This window comes from Meleagris gallopavo, chromosome 6 (genome assembly GCF_905368555.1).
Source record: "Meleagris gallopavo chromosome 6, MGAL_WU_HG_1.1, whole genome shotgun sequence".
Taxonomy (NCBI): Eukaryota; Metazoa; Chordata; class Aves; order Galliformes; family Phasianidae; genus Meleagris; species Meleagris gallopavo.
The window spans coordinates 49,055,630-49,074,285 of record NC_139409.1 but is presented as its reverse complement, the minus strand read 5'-3'; the positions used below and the strand labels follow the sequence as shown (position 1 = coordinate 49,074,285).

Genomic DNA, 18,656 nt, shown 5'->3' with positions numbered 1-18,656 from the left:
AAAGGGCACTAAGACAGTGAGTTTTCTCACCTCTTCTCTCCACTTTAAGGCCTCTGACTAGAGGGATGGTACAAAACACAATTCAGATGTTCCCAGAGAATGCTCAAATTGGTGAACTTTATTGCTGCTGTCACCTGTAATGTTCCTGCCCCCCAGATTCCTGTTAAGAATATAGAGGGAGGTAAGAAAGCTAAGGGGTTCTATGCTTGCACACGTTTATATAGAAGTTCTTCCAAGTTCTGCTGAATTCTTCTGGTATGACATGGTCATAACACTGAGTATCATGGAAAGTCCTTTCCTGCACAGGGATCTTGGACAAGAGAAAAACTGGACAGAGTTCTCCTTAACATGAAAAAAGAACCCCTCTGAGGTACTTCAGGAATATGGAAGTACATCCTTATTTATGGTGTACTATCTGTTGAGAAAAAGGCTTCATTCTTATATAGTATCTTTGGGAGAAGGAAAGTGCTTACAGAGGTGGGCACAAACGCTGAAGCCTTTTATCTCTGCACTCGAGGGAAAACAGTGTTTGTATCAAATCAGAAACACTTCTACTCCAGGTGTGATTCAAAGCCATTTGAAAACCACAGAAGTAGTCCCTTGATTTCTATCAGCTCCATACTACTCAGGTAGTACTATGAAGCCCTCTCTACTGATATCATCATGTAACAGCACCTATCTGTCTTATTCTATTGTCATTAAAATGTCATCAATACATAATCTTGGACTTTGTGGACTAATTTATCCATATGCAAAAATATAATCAAATAAATAATGGACTTGGTTTCAGTAAGTTTTAATCTTTCAAAACAGTTAAGTGTAGAGTTTAGCTCACATTTTAGGAAGAGCTGTTGATTGAAGACTGTAATTAAACTGGTACTTTTTAAATTAAGTGGATTTCTTACAAAAGACTGCACAGAGCCAAGAGGAAAACAAAGAATGCCAATCTCACTAAATGGTTAGGATCTACAGTAACAATATTTAGAGTGAAGATCCCGAATGTATATTACGGCTTCATACTTTATGATTGTTATATTTGTGAAACTAATAGGCCCTCGAAAAAGATGAGTTTTCTGGGACAACTATATGAAACATACATAGAGCAAAAGAACAAAAAGAAATTCAACTAAGATTCCACTGAATGTCCTGGTGGATAGAGAAGATGGACAAGCAGAGCAGAAGAAAAAAATCCATGGGTTATCCTGTACTAAAACCTTCCTAAATACTGAAGGGAATACTACTCCCCTCCCAATTCTGAATTCTTCCATGAACATTCTACGAGTTTCCAATGCTTGCAGATTCTCTGGTGATAGGAAAGAGTTGCACTACAAAGGAGAAAGCAAATTTCTGTTGTGTAGAGTTCTACTGTGGAAGGGATTACAGGGGTTTTTTTCCCCAGTCAGGAAGGAGAAAGAGCTGGCAGAGAAAAGCCAACAAAATATAATTTGGATGATAGAGGCAGGACAAAGCATTGCTAATGGGAAATATAGTGGAGTTCAGGGGAAAGAGAAGAATAATTTGTATGTGAGAACATTTTAATTTTATAGTATCAGATGACAGTAAAATGAATTTGGAAAGAAGAAAGGAATGTCACTGAGACCCAAGTTCGCAGAGGGGAAGAAAGTGATTTCCACAAAGAAAACCTATGCTAGAAAAGGTAAGAAATGAGAAGAGGGATATATCTGAGGACAGAAAAATTAAATATCATATAAAATGAGGAATGGTAATATTGAGTTAAGTGAAGAGAAAAACAAAGAAGAATAAAGAGAATAGAGATGGGATAAGACAATATGAAGAAATCACACAAAAGGGACATGAAGAGTGGAAATGAATCTTGCACCCATCTAGGCAGACCATCTTTTAAAATGTTCTTTCTCTGGTAATAATCACAATTATATGTATTAACAAGAACTACCATTGGTTGATGGTGAAGGATGATGATGTGAGGATAAGACAAAAGGGAAAAGCTATGAAGCATGAAACAGATCAAGAAAAAAAAAAAGTCAAGAAACTTAAAAAAAAGAAGAAAAAAGAGGGGTAAATAAAAAAAAAATACAGGGCATCACGGGAGGGACAAATGTGTAAAATAAATGAAAAGAAGTAGTAAGAGATAAAGGATTTTTTTTTTTAATTAGAAAATCTTTTTTAAAAAAATTGCAAAAAGTACAGAAAATACGATCAGAATAAAAAGTGAAAGGAATAAAAACAAGGAGCATGGAACAGTAAAGTTATTAAAGCCCAATCCTGATCTGTTTCTCATGGTCTTTTAGTAATTTCAGAGATGTGGCATGACCTCTTGTAGAGTTATTCTCTTAGTAGGTGTGCACAATCCTGCCTGAAGCAATTATTTAGTTACTGAAGTAATAACAGGCTTATGCAAACACTATTAAGTCCAGTTTGTGGTTTGCTAGATGCTGTGTAGAATATGCTGGACAACTATCAAGTATCTCTCTGATTTCTGGCCATATGAGAACTCTATGCAAAAATGGCAGAAATATGTTGATATTTCCCTCACATTATGTACTCTGTTGATCTTGGGACTGAATGAAGCATGAAAAATAAATTTACAAGATCAGTGCCCAAACTTCTTATTCCTGTGTAATTATTGCCATTGCTTTTTAGAGGGAATTCCTGTAAACGCCCTCTCCCTTTGGAACGCTCTTAAGATCCAAATCTCATCCCTCAGTCTAAATATGTAAAATGTATATTCTTTACCCCAAGTTTCTCACTTGTTGATTTAACTTTCTTGAGGTTTGAACAAGGAAGAAGCACTCTGAGTATCTTCTCAGTGCTATTCGTTCTCACTGGCAGGGTATTCAGTAAGGCCAATTTTGTAATATAAGACAAATTTCAGCTCAGCCATTTGTAAAAATTAGGTTAATAAAACATGCTGTTTTGCCTAGGATGAAAAAAGAATTGTAACGATTTCAGTTGTTTTATAAACTTCATTTCTTTATTCACCACCTTGATAGCTGTCAGGAAGATAACATTTAAGGCAGTAATGGAGTTCTTGCCATCTCAAATAAAACTCTGTCTCAAACAAGTCCAGGCAAGTGAGCCTCCAAAATTCCTGTTTCCTCAATAGAGATATGTTAGACCTCTGTGTAGAATCGCCTTTGAGGTTTTCTCTGTTCTGAGCCTAGGACTAGAGGATACGGAGAAGAACTCGTCCTGCTGTGGTTGTGGCTCTGGCCTGCTGTAGGCCATGGCGGCAGTAAGGATAGGGAGACCAAATTGCCTTTCTTCCTGGTGATCGTTTTCCACAGTCTTCCAATGGCTTTCAGAGAGGGCTGGAGTAGATTTAGATGCAAAGGGGACAATAATTAACCTTGAATCTGAAGAAAAAGAAATGATGGAAGAGAAAAAGATGAAGACTGTTAAGGGGCAGAGATATGAACTTGGATCTGAAGAAGGGACAGCCTGATTGTGCAGAGAAGAAAGTAGGACTCACTTGGGCAGAGGACAGAAATTAGGGGAGAAAAGAGGAAGCACTAGTGATAAAGCAAGGCAGAAGATTATGTTGATTGGATGGTAGAAAGGATGCAGAGATGACCTAGGGACAGAGACTCAGTAGGAGCTGGAAGAAGACTGAAATGGGAAGAGGAAATGAGGGTTCATGGATGATGTGGAAAGAACAGAAAGGAGAAGGTAGAGGAAAAGAGGAAAAGAAGTACTGAGGCCCAGGGAACGCAGATATGTGGAGAACAATGTGAGGAGGTAATGAGAGTGGAAAAGAACAAGTACTACGAGAATCAAGTTTGAGAGGAATGAGTGAAAAAGGCCTATATTCATTAAAGCATCTTCCCCATTCAACCAAACTGATAATCCTATGCCTTGTATGCCTCTGCCTTCAGCTCATGAACACAGCACATCTCATTCCCTTTTAGAGTAGGACAAATAAGATGACAACACAACCTATCAGCTTCTTCATGCGTTCAACTGACAGAAGATCTCATATCTCCAGGTAGAAATATAAATATAATCTCACCAAACAACTGACTTATGTTACTATTCTGCTTTTGTAAAAGCCTTGAAATATATCCAAGTAAAAAATGAAGTTAAAAGAACAGCCTTAGAGTCATATAAATAAACACTGAAAAGTTACAAAATAGTAGGAGAACAGTAGCCTATCATCCTCATCTGAGTACCAGACCAGTTTTTTCCTACCGATTCCTGTCTTGTCCAGTGCACAAGATGAATGTACTTCATTATGGAGAAAGTGATTGACGTATTGTCTTTTTACTTGTTCAGTGTGTGGCCCGAGACCTCTGCTAAAGCTCTTCACCAAAGACATAGTTATTCGTTTCCTCTTGAGCTTCTAGATTTTTTGAAATCTTAATTTATTTCCTTGTGTTTCTATAAAATGAGGGTCTTCTCCTTCTCATTCACAGACAAGTGGACAGATATTAAGGCAAAAGGCATTTTTAGCTACCCTGTCGAGGTCAAGCAGAAGATGAATTTTTAGTCTGTGACTTTAAATGGTTCTTTATACATTTCCACAGTGGAAGTGCACTTTGAATTGTGAGTACCAGGTTCTTCTGTAAATTAAAGTCAGGAGTTTCAAGCTGGAAATTGAGGGAGCACTTGTGAAAAATCAGTTGCAAGTGACTTGCCTGCAATTGCACCACAATTATGTGGTAGATAGATCTACAGCTACTCAGCCCTCTGCTGCCAGAAGGAAGACCACCTTTTGCCCTTCAAGTCCCTACCTCAAATGTTACATACAAACAGGGAAACAGTTTTGTGAACCAGATAGAGAATAAATGCTGGGACAAAAGCTTTCCTTACTGTATGATTCATCCTTTGAAAAATTCCATTGGAAATTCACAGAATGAAGGATAAGAAAAAAGTGATTCTGTGATGTTAATCACTATATACTTGGTTATTATAAAACACACGTTTGAAGAGGAGCTAGATACAGTTGCCCAAACTACTCTTTTTCTAGCATCTCCTAACCTTTGAGTGATTTATGTTATGAACTTAAAAGGGCTTCTTCCATGTTATTTTTATTGTGTAGGGATGTTATTTTTATCGTGTAGGGTGCTTATCCACATGGGGAAATTCACTGGAACATTTATTGTGGTTTAGAGTACCCCTCAATAGCTATTCTAGATTTATTTTTTTTACAAGAGTGTCTACAAGGTAAACTATTCTGGACCAGCCAGAAATAGTTTTTATTCTACACATGCTATTTTAGTCAATTTTCCCACATGGATAAGATATAACCTTATGTATTTTTAGTGTGAAGCTTCTTATTTGCCTTCTTTCTACAAGCTCATCTACATGGGAAAATTTACTAGTAGAACAATAGTAGTGTATTTATTTCAGTATAATTACATCTATATCTATATATTTTATGTACCTACAGCTACCCATGGAGGTGTATTTGTTCCAGAATAGAAATATTCACACTGGAAATTACACAAGCATAATTTTATTATAGAATATCCTGAGTTGGAAGGGACTCATAAGATCATCAAGCCCAACTCCTGGTGACCCAAAAATCAGACCCTATGTCTGAGACCATTCTTCTTCAATTCCAGCAACTTGGAGCCATGCCCACTGTCCTGGGCAGACCTGTTCCATGCCCACCACCCTCTGATGCAGTCCCTGTCCCTATCCCCAGCTGCCCCTCCCTATATTATCCCTATATTATCACCATAGCTCTGCTAGTAACTTCTCCATACAAACAATTTCTGAAGTAACCCAACCAAGATTTTGAAATGTTTTCCAAGCCCTTCCTAAGCTTGCATTAGCCATACATTTCACATTAGCAATACAATGTTAATTATACTATTTGTTTAATTGAAATTTGCACATGTAGTTATCTTTTAATGAAGTCATCCAATACTGCTAGATATTTGCAGATGTGCCAAAAATTGTTAATGCTTTTATCCATACTTCTAACCTGTTGTTTTCGTTATATAAAGACCAAAGCTAATCAGGTAATAGTGAAGACTCTGAAATGTGTGATCTGGAAGAAGGGGCTGGTCAGGAGGTCAGCTGTTACAATCCTAACAACAAAACTAAAGGTACTTGTTCACAGCATTCTTTTCTCTCCCACATTTTACAGTTCTTAATTGCTCAAACTGCATAAGCTTTTCCTGCCAAGAAAGGTCTAGAGTTTCTAAAACAGTTTGCTACAATAACTAAGCAAACAAATAGTAACAAACAAGGAGATTAACCGAAAATAGAAGGGGCTGTCCTCCAAACATCAAGCAATGTAATTCATTATACTGATTTAAAACATTCACATTTCCAAAGAATGTAAACTACAGTTGAGTTTTAAGAATTGTCCAGTGTTAACAAAGTCAGTTAACAGCTGCTACCATTTATATGTGCATATTAAGCATTTTTTTTTGTGATTTCTCAAGGTATGTTTACCTTAAGTCCCATCTGTCACAGCACTGAGTAGTTTTTATTGGTATGAGTTACTCTAGTTAGCAATATATAATCTGATATATGGGAAACAAAAAAGAAGTAAGGAAAGCAGACCAGGTAACTCAGCAGTGAGAAGGACAAACAGAGTGGAGAAGCAAGGAGAGCCAGGGAGCAATACTTACTGCTGACTAACTGGCCAACACTCAAAGCTGAAGAAGAGGAGGATGAGGAGGAAGAAGAGGAAGCCTGACGAACTGGGCTTTGAGACATAGATGCTTGACTGTGAGCCAAATGCAGGAGATTGGGCTGTGAGGCTGCTTGTCCCACTTGCGTCTGGGAGGGCTGATGGAGCTATATGTTAAAATGTAAAAATAGGTATTTAGAAAATGAAGCAATAATAGGAAACTTTCAGTGTAACATTTCACCCATCTATTTCCAGGGTACAAATCCCGTAAGAGCATTAAATACCATGGACTCAGTTCAGATGACAGTGTTACAGCAGGAACATTTGAGCTCCTTTGCATTCTGACTTTCAACTATTTTTGCAGTTTAATGAGATAACTAGCAGCTAAATTCTTGTTTGAAATGAGTGGTGAGACTCCCAGTTGCACTCTAATTTAATAAATACATGTTCTTACCTGTTCTTTGACTCATGAATTTTTTATTCTCTACACAGGTTTTCATATAAACCAGCACTATTTCAGAGAGATCCTTTCATACTGCAGGACCAGCGCCAAATAAAGTGGGGATGGGGAAGAGAAGGTAAGGTAGGGGAGTTCCCTCCATTTCCCTACAGAAATGAATAATTTGTTGTATGACCTTGGATTTAGCAAACAAACTAAAATGCTGAAATTTTAACTCTCAAATGATGAATTGTCCTTTCCTTAAACACAGAATCCTTTCACAAGTAGACTGTGTCAAAGATATACCTAAAATGTCTAGCAAGCACAGTAGATGCAAACGATACACTGTGATAGATGCATTCGTCTTCAGAAATTTTTTTTACAAATTTTGAATAGTGTAGTCTTTGGTTCTTTTCTGGGAGAAAGCAAAGAACCACGAATCCCTTCTGCCTATCAGAAACTTTCATGTGGGATTGAAATCTAAAATTCCGTGTTCCTGATTGTTACATAAACCCTCCAGCTAATTCAAGGGATAGTGAGGATACACAAAAGACGTCACATTTTTGAACTGGCTTCTAGTCACTCAGTTCAGCCTTTTCAGAGCTCAATTATACTACAATATAGTTCTGATGCAGTAAGGTGGCTGGTACTTAGTATACCTTTATTTTATAACCTTCATTTTATGTTGATTCTTGATATAGATGAAAAAAGATTGCAAAAATGTACTAAAAAGCTTCACTTTTAAGTGATAGGTGTTATTTGCATTCTCAGGGAGGGAGAAAGATAAAGGCTTATTTGGCCTTGCTCAAAATCAGTAATTTAAATCTATTTCTTGAATTCTAAGGAATTTTTCACTTTTGATGTTTAACTGAATGAACAAATTCAGAAAAAGAGATGAATTCATTAGTGGTACTCAAATTATCTAGAATATTCTCCCAGAACACATAAAAATGATGCTAAGTAGACAACAAATTGCATGACACACCTTGACCACCTTGACAATGAATGGAATACTTAAGAATAAATCTAATTATATTTTACCTGTTATGGGCCTGATTAAGAACTGAGCAATTACAACTCCGTTTTTATTTTAATTTTTTTAAATTTAATTTTATTTTTTTAATCTTCCACATGGAACAACGCAACACAAAATGAAGCAAGCAACCTCGAGCTACCCTTTTATAATACAGAAGACTATTTATCTGTCTATGTCCAGCCTATTCTGACTTCCTTAGGGGTCAATAAACAAAAACATTTTATTATCTTGAGTTTTTTGTTATTTTAAAGTAACTTTCAAAAGAGAAAATGGGCTTTGTATCAAAGGGATAATAGCTGAGAAGCTGATTGCAAGGATTCCAGATTTCAGGCTCATGCAAACATTGGGTAGCTGCGAAAAAAAAAAAAAAAAATCACTAAGGGCTAGATTTTATCTTTAGAGTGTTTCCAGCTGAGAATGTCTACTTTTGAACTATCTTCTTTCAGAGAAGGAGCCCACTAGGAAGGCTGGCTTCTCCTGAATGCTGCAGAAATGGATGTCTCATCCATTATGCCCACACCACTCAAGACTGGTGTCTTCAGAAATCAGACTGGAAAATGGCAGCCATTTAATTCTGGGACTTGTCAAAGGGATTCTCTGGCAAAACTAAAGATTTCCGCCTAGGTGAGGGGAGAAAAATACTGTATTTAGATGAGCTAGATGTTTCCACACTGGCTGGAACAGGCTTAGAGATGTTAGTATTTATCTGTAGGGGTGGAGGAGCAAATGCAATGGCTATCTAAAAGGAAAGATCTGCAAAATTATAGTCCAGTCAACTGAACTTCAACCCCTGGAAAAGTATTGAAGAAAATAATCAAACAATTTGTAAGCACCTGCAAGAAAACAAGGTAGTAACAGACAACATGGGTTGTTAGGAACAAACTGTGTCAAACCAATCTGATCTCCCCGTAAGACAAGGTAATTGGCCTTGTGGACAGGGAAAAAGCAGTAGGTGGTTTGACTTTACAAGTTTCTCGACACTCCCTCGTGTGACATTCTTTATAATGTACGAAGACATAGTTTAGATGAAACTGCTGCAGAATGAATGCAAAAGTAGTTGGAAAACAAAACTGAGGGGATGGTTATCTCGCTGTGGAAACTGAAGTGCACGTTCACAGAAGTCTCGCCTGTTTCTGCGTTATTCGGTATTTTTCTAATGACCTGGATGACGGAGAAGAGGAGATACTGACTAAATTTACATGCCCATGCCACACTGGGAGGGGCTTTTGATAGGCTAACACGCAAGATTAGAATCCAGTTTGAGGATGTCACCAACAGTGGTGTTGCGAAAATTAAGAAAAGGTAACTCCCATTCTGAGCTGTGTGAGCAGGAGTGGTGTCTGTAACGCATACAACGCTGTGAAGAAGGCAGAGCTAGTAAAAAGAAGGGAAAATGAGTGTCCTGTATTTTGTAGGGGACAGGATGATGTGCAATACTCTGGAAAATTCAAATCATATGCTGGGAAAAGCATTCCAACACGACAGTGAAGCACTGGCATACATTGCTGGGACAACTAATGACATTCTTATGAGAGCATTTAGCAGTATGTTAGACAAATTCAGGAATGGCTGTTCCACTTGGGAACAGCAGAGTGGACTGGATAATCTCTTGAACCCTGACCTTCCAGCCTTAATTATTTATGGTTCTGTGCTAATTCCCATCAGTATTTCTCAGGCAGAAACACATGGTCATGTAAAGACAGATGGCATATGCAGCATTTCTGGGCCACAGTACAGATATTATCCTGAAAGTTCAACTGCTGAGCATGAACACAGTGAATTTAATATCTCCAGGAGGCATCAACATGGATGTACATTCTCCAGTTGTCCCTGCAAAGGGAGCACACAGGCACAACCACCATGTAGCACATGCACAGTAAACTGGTTAAATCTAGGAAACATTTGAATCCTCGCACAGATGCAGGGATTGCATACTGCATTTATGAATACATTTGTGAAATAACTGTGAAATCCAGAAGCTTGACAGTTTCCTTGTCAGACCTCCAGAAATCTTTGGACAAATGTATGGAATTCTAAGAATTTTAGCTGGGCAAAGAGTTCTATAGAGAGTAAAGTCTGCATGAATCTTAGGTGCAACACCAGTATATAAGGGATATTTACTGGTGAAGGGAGCAGGGGAGTTGGAGAGGCTGAAGAGTCACCTTATGGCCTGAACAGAGACTAAGGGAGGATTCCATCTTTAACTCTCGACATAATTTTCAGCACACCCCCTGGTTTAGAGATGTGATGGTTAAGCTGTAAATGTCCTGCTTAAAGAACAATGATAGTTATCTATGACATGAAATTGCATTAAAATACTCTCTCTCTTTTCATCCACTATAATTTCCATTCCAGAAATAGCCTTAAGGAGATACAACGATTAGATTATGAATTAGATTCCAGATGACAGAATCAATTCAAACTTGCAATAGCTGGCATTTCCCAATTTTGGACATGTACATATGATATGAATTATATTTATGACCGTTGTGTATTTTCCATTGAAAGACAGAAGGAGGCACAGAAATTACGGAAGCCGTAGCTGTAAGTGCCATTCTGCGTAGGTGGATATAGTAGACATGCCGAGAATGATGACTGCATGCAACACTGATCAGTATCTGGCAGGAATATATGTTTGCACACTACAGCTAGAGGAATAGGATAAATATAAGAAGTATGAAGTGCAGCATAATGCTGTATAAGAAAAACTGGAAAATGCAAAGGGCTTGATTCTTATCTCTTACATCAGTTTTACATTCTGCTGTCAGCAGTGAAGGTGGTATTGCTTGATAATGACAAAGAAGAATGAATTATAAGATTGAGTTTTGTTCTTCAATTATGTATGTAATATATTCTTGAACTTGGTATGGTTGACTGGAACTCTGATGAGATCAGGGATATAGTTCTGTACATCCAGAAACTTACAGGGAAGTGACAGAGTAACAAGGAATTTTGTATAACTTAATGAAAAAGGAAGAGGCTAAGTGGAAATGAAGAAACTTTGCGAGACTCTTGCTCTGTATTCTAACAGAACTGCTACTGGTTTTACAACCAGAACAAATTATGGCCCTAATAGAAGGGCGAAATAAGCAATGGTCTTAAATTGCATTAGCTGAGGCTAAGGTCAGGCATTAGGAAGACCTTTCTAATGTTAAGGAGAAGTGGCCTAGGTTGTCTTGAGATGTCAGGGAATCTCCATCAGTGGTGATTCTTGAGAATAAGTTAGACAAACAGCTGTCAAGAGTGATGCAAGGACAGTTGATCCTGCCTAGGGGAAGGGGATGGACTGCACAACCTTTTGGGGTCCTCTCCAGTCCTATTTTTCTATGATTCAGTGAAAAGTACATCTGAGAGACAAGGAAACACAACAAATTACAGAAGATAGAGGTGAAAAAGACAAGTATAACAAAAAGGCCAGATGAGATGAAACTAGCAGTGGTTGCACAAAGGTGCTACAAATAAGCAATTCCAAATTATTTCTGAGGTTATCTAGGGAAATACATTTATTAACTCTAATAAAAACTAAAGTCCATAGAAAATATTGATGTAAAAAGACTTTCCTAAATACTTAGAAATGCCACCATAATGCCTTGCAGAAGTAGTAATTTGAGATTTTTGGGCTTCCGTTTTTCCTGCAAGCAGGGATCTCTGCTTAATCTACAGTTCCTAAAACATGAGAAAAAGTAGTGTGGTGTACCAATGCCATTGTTTGATTTGAAAACACCATGGCAGAAGAAATCTGTCTTCAAACCTACTTGTGGTGCATGAACAGGCCTGGGCTTCAAAAATGTTTTCTTAAATCTTCCGGCAAGTTAAAAGAACAAGCTATTGCACATATCAGCACACATCATGCCAAATCGTTTTCACAGCAGTTCTAACAGAATGTTTCCACTGTGGTCTGAGGACGGTACCCCATCATGTGAATTTAGTTGAATTCAAGTAAATGAATATGAAAGCTACTTGATGCTTAATAAATATCCCTCTCTTATTATAGTATATTATACTACAATGCAGCATAAGGAGCCTCCATGCACATTGCTTACACTGACTGGATCGTTACATTTGGAAACTAGCTGTTAAGATAGCTGTTTGGGTCCACCCAGGCTATGCAAATGCTCAACTCAAAATGAAGAAAACAGTAAAGAAGTGCTGGTGTGCTGTGATCAGAACTGGAATCGGATTTTGGCAGCATCTCACTGAGCTTTCCATCTGAAGCCTTATTGAGGGATCAAAACTATGTTCAAAGTATACACTGTAGTTGAAGGTCTCTGGGCTCACTCGAATGAGTTGAGAACACAGATGTGCTTCTCTAGAAGACATAATCTTATATGTAAATCAGATGCACCAGACATTTTTCTGACCCCTATCAGGAATGATATAAAGTCACAATTACAGTAACAGACATAAAACTATATAGGCAAGTGCACAATTCAAAGGTATCAACAATGTTCCCACAGTGAAGTGTTTTACTTTCTCTATGACTCAGTTTCTTAGAACGATACAGGTTGTATAGCAATATCTTCCTATTCCCAAAGGTGTGGTGCAGTTATATTGGCTTTTTTTTTTTTCTTTTTTTCTTTTAAATCTTATTGGCAAGTGTAGATGCCATAAAGAAAACCAGTCAGACATATGTGACAAGTCAAGTGTTCCTGCTATGGCAAGGAAAATCCAATATAGTGAACAGATATTTGTATTCTTGAGTTTAGAATTCTAGTATTTTATCCAAAGATAAAATGGAATTACAGAACGCTAATGATAGAGGAACAGAGAAAAAGTGAGGAAAATTGACATCCTCATAACTTAAAGTCAATACATTAAAAAAGCAGAAGAAAAAAAAGTTGGTTTGAGATAGCACAGTTTACTGGCTATGTTCAAACAGAGAAAAAAAGAGCTCATTTCTCATAAAACATGACAGTATCAAAGTACTAAGACCACAGCAGAGAAAAAATGTTTGTGAGCTGGTTAGATTTTAATGGGAGAGAGGAAAAACAAGAGACTGCATGGACTTGTGATAATGAGATGGTATAGAACATGTGATAGGTTGAGACAGCAGAAGGAAAGCGTTTGACATGAAATTTGGAAAGTAACTGTACAAAAAATGACCAGAGACTCATCTGAGAGCTTTATCTTTTCAGCAACTGATCTGGAGCATGACAGCCAATGACAATGAAGATGGGAAACCAACTACGTAAGAAAACGCTGCCTAGGAGCTTGTTTTATTGTGTTAGAGTTGGCAGAAGCCCAAAGCTAGTAGTGTTACGAGACACAATGAAATATGAAAAGATCTGGCAGGCAGTGTAGATAAAACACAACTGAGGACAACTAGGTCTACAAGCCAGACTTAATGAATCTAGACAACAGCAAGAAGGAAACAGAACCCTCTTGATGAGGTACACTGGAGAACTATATAATATGCAGAAACTGTTTCTATGCTGTAGGCAAGCAAATAGTTATGAAAAAACACCAACTAAGAAAGCAGTTTAAGGAATACATAGACAGGAGTACGTTTTTGAATCCCAGTGTTCTCTGTCAGCCTTCTTTCACTCACTTAAGAATTTTGTTTCTATCCTAAAATCGCTGTTCTAGCTTCCTCTTTAGTCACTGGAGACAACAGATAGCTTATGAAAGATAAAGCATATTCAATCAATCTATAATGTTCCTTTTTCAGCAGTGTGTTACCCCCTAGATATGCCTATGTCTCTTTATGAGAAATCTATTTAACTAGCCTTCACCAAGTACCTAACAGCTGTATGGGTAACATTAAGCAAGAAGAAACCTTTATTGTATTTCTGACACTTAGAAGACTCTAATCTTGGTTCAAGTTTTTCTGTCAGTGGTGTTGGTGCAATCACATGTTATTAAATGCACAAAAGCACTTCTCAAAACAAGGTTTTCAAATCTGGTAGCAAACAGTAGTGCTAACAAGTTGATAAGATATGTGCTATATTTTGACAAAATGCCTCTTTAGAGGCATGGAGGAAGTGCCCAACTTAAGTTTACAAGGTACTTTTCTATTATGAGACACAAAAAGTTTAAAAATGCAAGAAAAACAAAATAAGAGAATAAATCATCCTTTTTCAAGTAAACAGACTACAAGTGGATATCATAGATTTATAACAGAGTTTGTGGAATGGCTGTAAGCAGCAAGAAAAGACAGAGAACAACAATGAAGTTGTATTAGCAGGAGAAATGCATGAATTTCTTACGTTAGTACAGAATATCATGAACAAATTACAGAATCTGCTTACAATACACCAGGGGAGCATTATGACAGATGAAATACAGAGTAGGTGCAAAAGTGATTCACATGAAAAAAGGAATCATCTTAGTGACTCACATGGTAATGATCAAGGCAGCAAAGTTATATCATGGTGGACACATCTGCTTATTGAAAAACCTGCTCAATGGGTAGAGATAGAAAAAAAAAAGCAGAATGATAGACTGCATTGAGATAAAAACAGAGAATAATGCTGAAAATATTATAATGTTATTATATAAATCAGTGATGCATCCTCACTCTGTTCATGGCATTCAGTTCTGATCACAAAATCTCTAAGAGATTATTGTGGAAATTGAAATGGTTGAGAGATGGACAGTAAAAAATTATTAAAGGCAAAGAAAAACTTGTTTATGAACAGAGATAAAAAAGACACGGACTACAACAGCAGCGCAAGCAGCTGCCCTCTTTAGAAATCCATTATAATTTGCAGGAGAATTCTCATAGGTGCTGCTGCTTAGATTAGCAAAATCTTGGAAAACAGTGAAAACACTGAGGCTGTAACTACTCAATGTAGTTTAAAGAGGAGCATTCCCTACTGTAGACACTTTAAAGAGCATAGATCAAGAACACCTATTTATTCTTTAAAACTAGAACGATAGGATTACAAAGGAATTGGTTTTCTACATTAAAAAGCAACTTAACTGCAACAGAGAAGAAACACTGCTTCACGTTTCATGTAAGTAATCTATGAATTCATTTCCATGAGGAGACATTCAGGTTTTAGTCTGTCAAATTCGAAAAAGTTGTATGAACAAATAAAGCACAGTCTACCTAAGTGAAGCTGATTGAAAATAATATCCAAGGCATTTAAGTCTTCAGGCAAAAAGTAAGCACTAACATGCATTGCTTCACAACTGAAACAGGCTACACGGGTTCAATTATTGTGACTCAGCTAACAAGCAGCAGCTTACTATCATCACTTGTAATCACCTCTTTCTCCTGTAGTACTTGGGTGCCAAGGAAGTGACAAGTTAAAAGTTAAACGAGGATCATCTAAAAGGAATTTTTTATTACATTATTTATTTCCTCGATTATTCTCCATCACTTTCTCAAAACTTTTTCAAAACTGGTCTTGTACTTCTCCCCCTCCCCCTCTGTAGCTTCTTTCATCAACCTACAAGGCACCAAATGCAATATGATCACATTTTCAGAAAAAATTTTTGAATTCCTGCTAAGCCCTCTGATCACTCTTCTTCTGTGAGCAAGGTTTTAAATTTATGGCTAAGTATACTATCATTAGCAAACACACCTCAGGAAAGACTTTACCCAGGCAGTAAGATAAATTCAGGATCTCCTTATACCTTGTATAATTCCATTTACTTTTCAAATGTGATGGCAGTTTGCATAGTACTATCTCAATTGCTTCTGACTATTTATCAGCATTATTCCTATGAAGAGTCTGACTTTTATAACTCATTTCTGCTTCCACTGAAATCAATAGCAAAATTTCCTCTTCTTTCAGTGAAACCTGAAGAGCCAGTAGAGGGAGCACAAACACATCAAAATAATTTTCTGTGGCGCCTATAAATATGATAATACATATTATCTGTTCCATACAAGACTTGCTTTATTTTTTTTTTACTTTTTTTTTTTTCCCCTTGATCAAAAATACTTCCGAAAGCAGGTTCCAATAGATGCAAGTAAGGAATCTTTATGTTGTTTGGTGTCCCTTCCTACAACCTCCTGGGACTCAGAAGCAAAGGCTGGGCGCTAACCATAGCAAAATAATGGAACTGACTCTAGAATATTATAAAAAGTATAAAAAGTTTTTCAGATATCACTGAACTTTCTGTATCCATCCCGTAGTCTGTGAACTATGAGGTGCCTTACACTGAATAATAACTCCCCTTTATTTCCCTTCCCTTTCTTCTCCCTAAAAATCTTTTCCTTCAGTGAAGAGTACTTCCACTTGCATATTTTTCTTTATTTTCTTCATGCATTGCAAAGCATTTCAAAACCCAGTCTACTGATTGACACTAACCAATGAACTGAACTTTCATAGGCCGTACATTCCTACTCTGCTTTCTCTGCAGAATTTTTTTTTTTTTTTTTGACACTGTACTGATCTTTTAATGGGAAAAAGAAAAGAGTAGCTGGATAACACATGAATGTATAAAAACATCATTTAAAATGACATTATATTTTATTATAATTACATATAGAATATGCAGTAATATACTATACGCAAACAAAATTCATCTTTCAGTGGCAGAAACAGGAAAGAAGTGAATTTTTAGAAAGACTGTGAGAGTCTATGAGGAGTAGAAGATTCTTGTGCATCTGTTCTGACAATCATTCAGGCTACTGCTGCTTTACCTGTTGGCCTGGTTTGAGTGGCGATAGCGTTATTCCCTGGGTATTGATCACTGGGAGAATCTGGTTGCCGATGACGGTAGCGATGATCTGACCCTGGGCATTGGTCAATAACTGTGGAGTTATTGGCTGCACCTGAAGGCCCTGAGCTCCACCTGCTGCCTGGCTGGAGGGGACTGGATTAGGCATCAGTGGGATTGTTCCAATAATCTGGAGAAAACAACACAAAAAGGGAAAATGAATAGACGCCACATACACATGCCACAAGGAATGATTTGTTCTACCTGTGCTAAGTCAAACTTAGGTGATACAAGCACATAAAGATAGGTGTGACGTGCTAAGTGTGGGAATAATCGTTCCTTCATAGCGTGTTGAGGACTTTCAAAGTCATTTTTCAAGTCATGTGTCACCCACACATCTCAACACTGCCCACTGCCACCCCCAACAAATCTGCTGTGGCTGTGAGTACACAAAAGAAATCTGGGCCATGGTTGTCCCTGGGTGATGATTTGTTCCTACTTCTTGGATGTAGAGTGAAGTAGATGCAAACATCAGGCCTGTTTTTCTTGCTTTCTTCAAATTTACAGCATTATTAACTGTTTGAGTTACTACTAACTTTAGTTATTACTATTTTGTTATTATTATTAATTTAGTTATTATTTAATTAATAAACATAATTTTCTTTGGGTTGCCTGATAGTCTAAATAACCAACGAATTTTTGTGGCTTCAAGGAGACCAAAGAGATACTGGTGCCTTTCAGGATACAGCTCATAAAGTTATATTCATGAAAGTGCAACTACTTTTGGATGACAACAAGGCAATACAACACAACAGCAGGAGAGATGGTGTTAGATAAAACATTTTAGCTAACATTTCTGGGGCAAGCATTTGCAGAAAGAGACGGTTGTGACATTTCAGATTTCAGAATGTACTGATTTCCTAAAATGTGAATGTGCCTGTAAAACTAATATTAGGGTGAGTTGTCAAATGGAGACTGTACAGAAGACTGTCAGTAAGCCCTAGGTTGAAGAAACTCTTTTTAAGGACTCTTTGTACAAGTATGAGAGCATCTGAAACTGGCTTCTGATGAACCTTGTGAAGAAAATCAAACTTTTATGTAAAGACATAATGAAGCTGGAGTAATAGGGATACTGTAACAGAAGAAGTAAAAGAAAATTCAGAAAACATCTCTATTTCCTCTACCATGCCTTGAAGTAGGTGACAACTTAAAATGTACAACTTAATCCAGCTCCTTGAGGGGAAACTGCTCATTTGGTTAGCCATGGCAACTCAGATATCAAAGGGGAAATGGTGAAGTCATCATTAATTTACCAAACTTAGACAGTCAAAAAAGGCTTGGATGGGAAGAGCAGAGAAGACAAAGAAAAGGAGGACACTCCCTGACAGAAGGACCTGGTAAAATGGGAAGCTCACCTACTGAGCTATATTGAAAGAAATGCACATATGAAGTGTTCAAAACACTAAAGTGATTCTTAAGTTCTCCTTAGTATGTTCCTGAAAGGTGGGCGGATCAATAAAGATTATTACCCCTCTCTACAGAACACGAAAATGAAGCACAATGGAGCATATGCAGAGAGAGGTTGTGAATTAGAGATTTAGTCTTCTAAGCTGGAATTGCCTACGAGCTTCTCTCTGCAAACCACAGTACCTGTGTATTTTTCCTATGGAATCCCTATCTGAACTGCAGATGCTTCAGAGCTCAGGTGAGAAGATAGCTGTTTGAAGTTTTCTAAAATCTGACTTCCAGCATTAATAGAATCCAACTTCCAAGTGGTGCAACATGTACATTTCTCCCAGTTCTTGGTGATGTAAAATATTTATGGATCACAAATATATTATTTCAGTTTTAACTTATGTCACCAAACACAAAAAATAATCCTTCTTAATTTTATCAGCACAAATTCAGCAATGCCCTGCCCTTTCTTTACCATGTCACTAAAAGGATGCGACCTTGGAGTGTTATTACTCCAATATAACTTTAACTATCAAGGCCCCAATCCC

The 18,656-nt window shown here is 37.3% G+C and overlaps 1 protein-coding gene across 3 annotated transcripts in view; it reads right to left on the bottom strand.

Annotated features, from left to right (window-relative positions):
- The window catches only part of POU6F2 (POU class 6 homeobox 2), a 312,367-nt gene that overhangs the window by 10,237 nt on the left and 283,474 nt on the right, over positions 1-18,656 (bottom strand). For all 3 annotated transcript variants that reach the window (XM_085226674.1, XM_085226673.1, XM_031554003.2), the window contains 2 exons: positions 16,637-16,843; positions 6,564-6,732 (listed from right to left, as the gene is read on the bottom strand). In XM_085226674.1, coding sequence (XP_085082800.1) covers positions 6,564-6,732; positions 16,637-16,843 — 376 coding nt within the window. The remainder of the gene's footprint in view (positions 1-6,563; positions 6,733-16,636; positions 16,844-18,656) is intronic.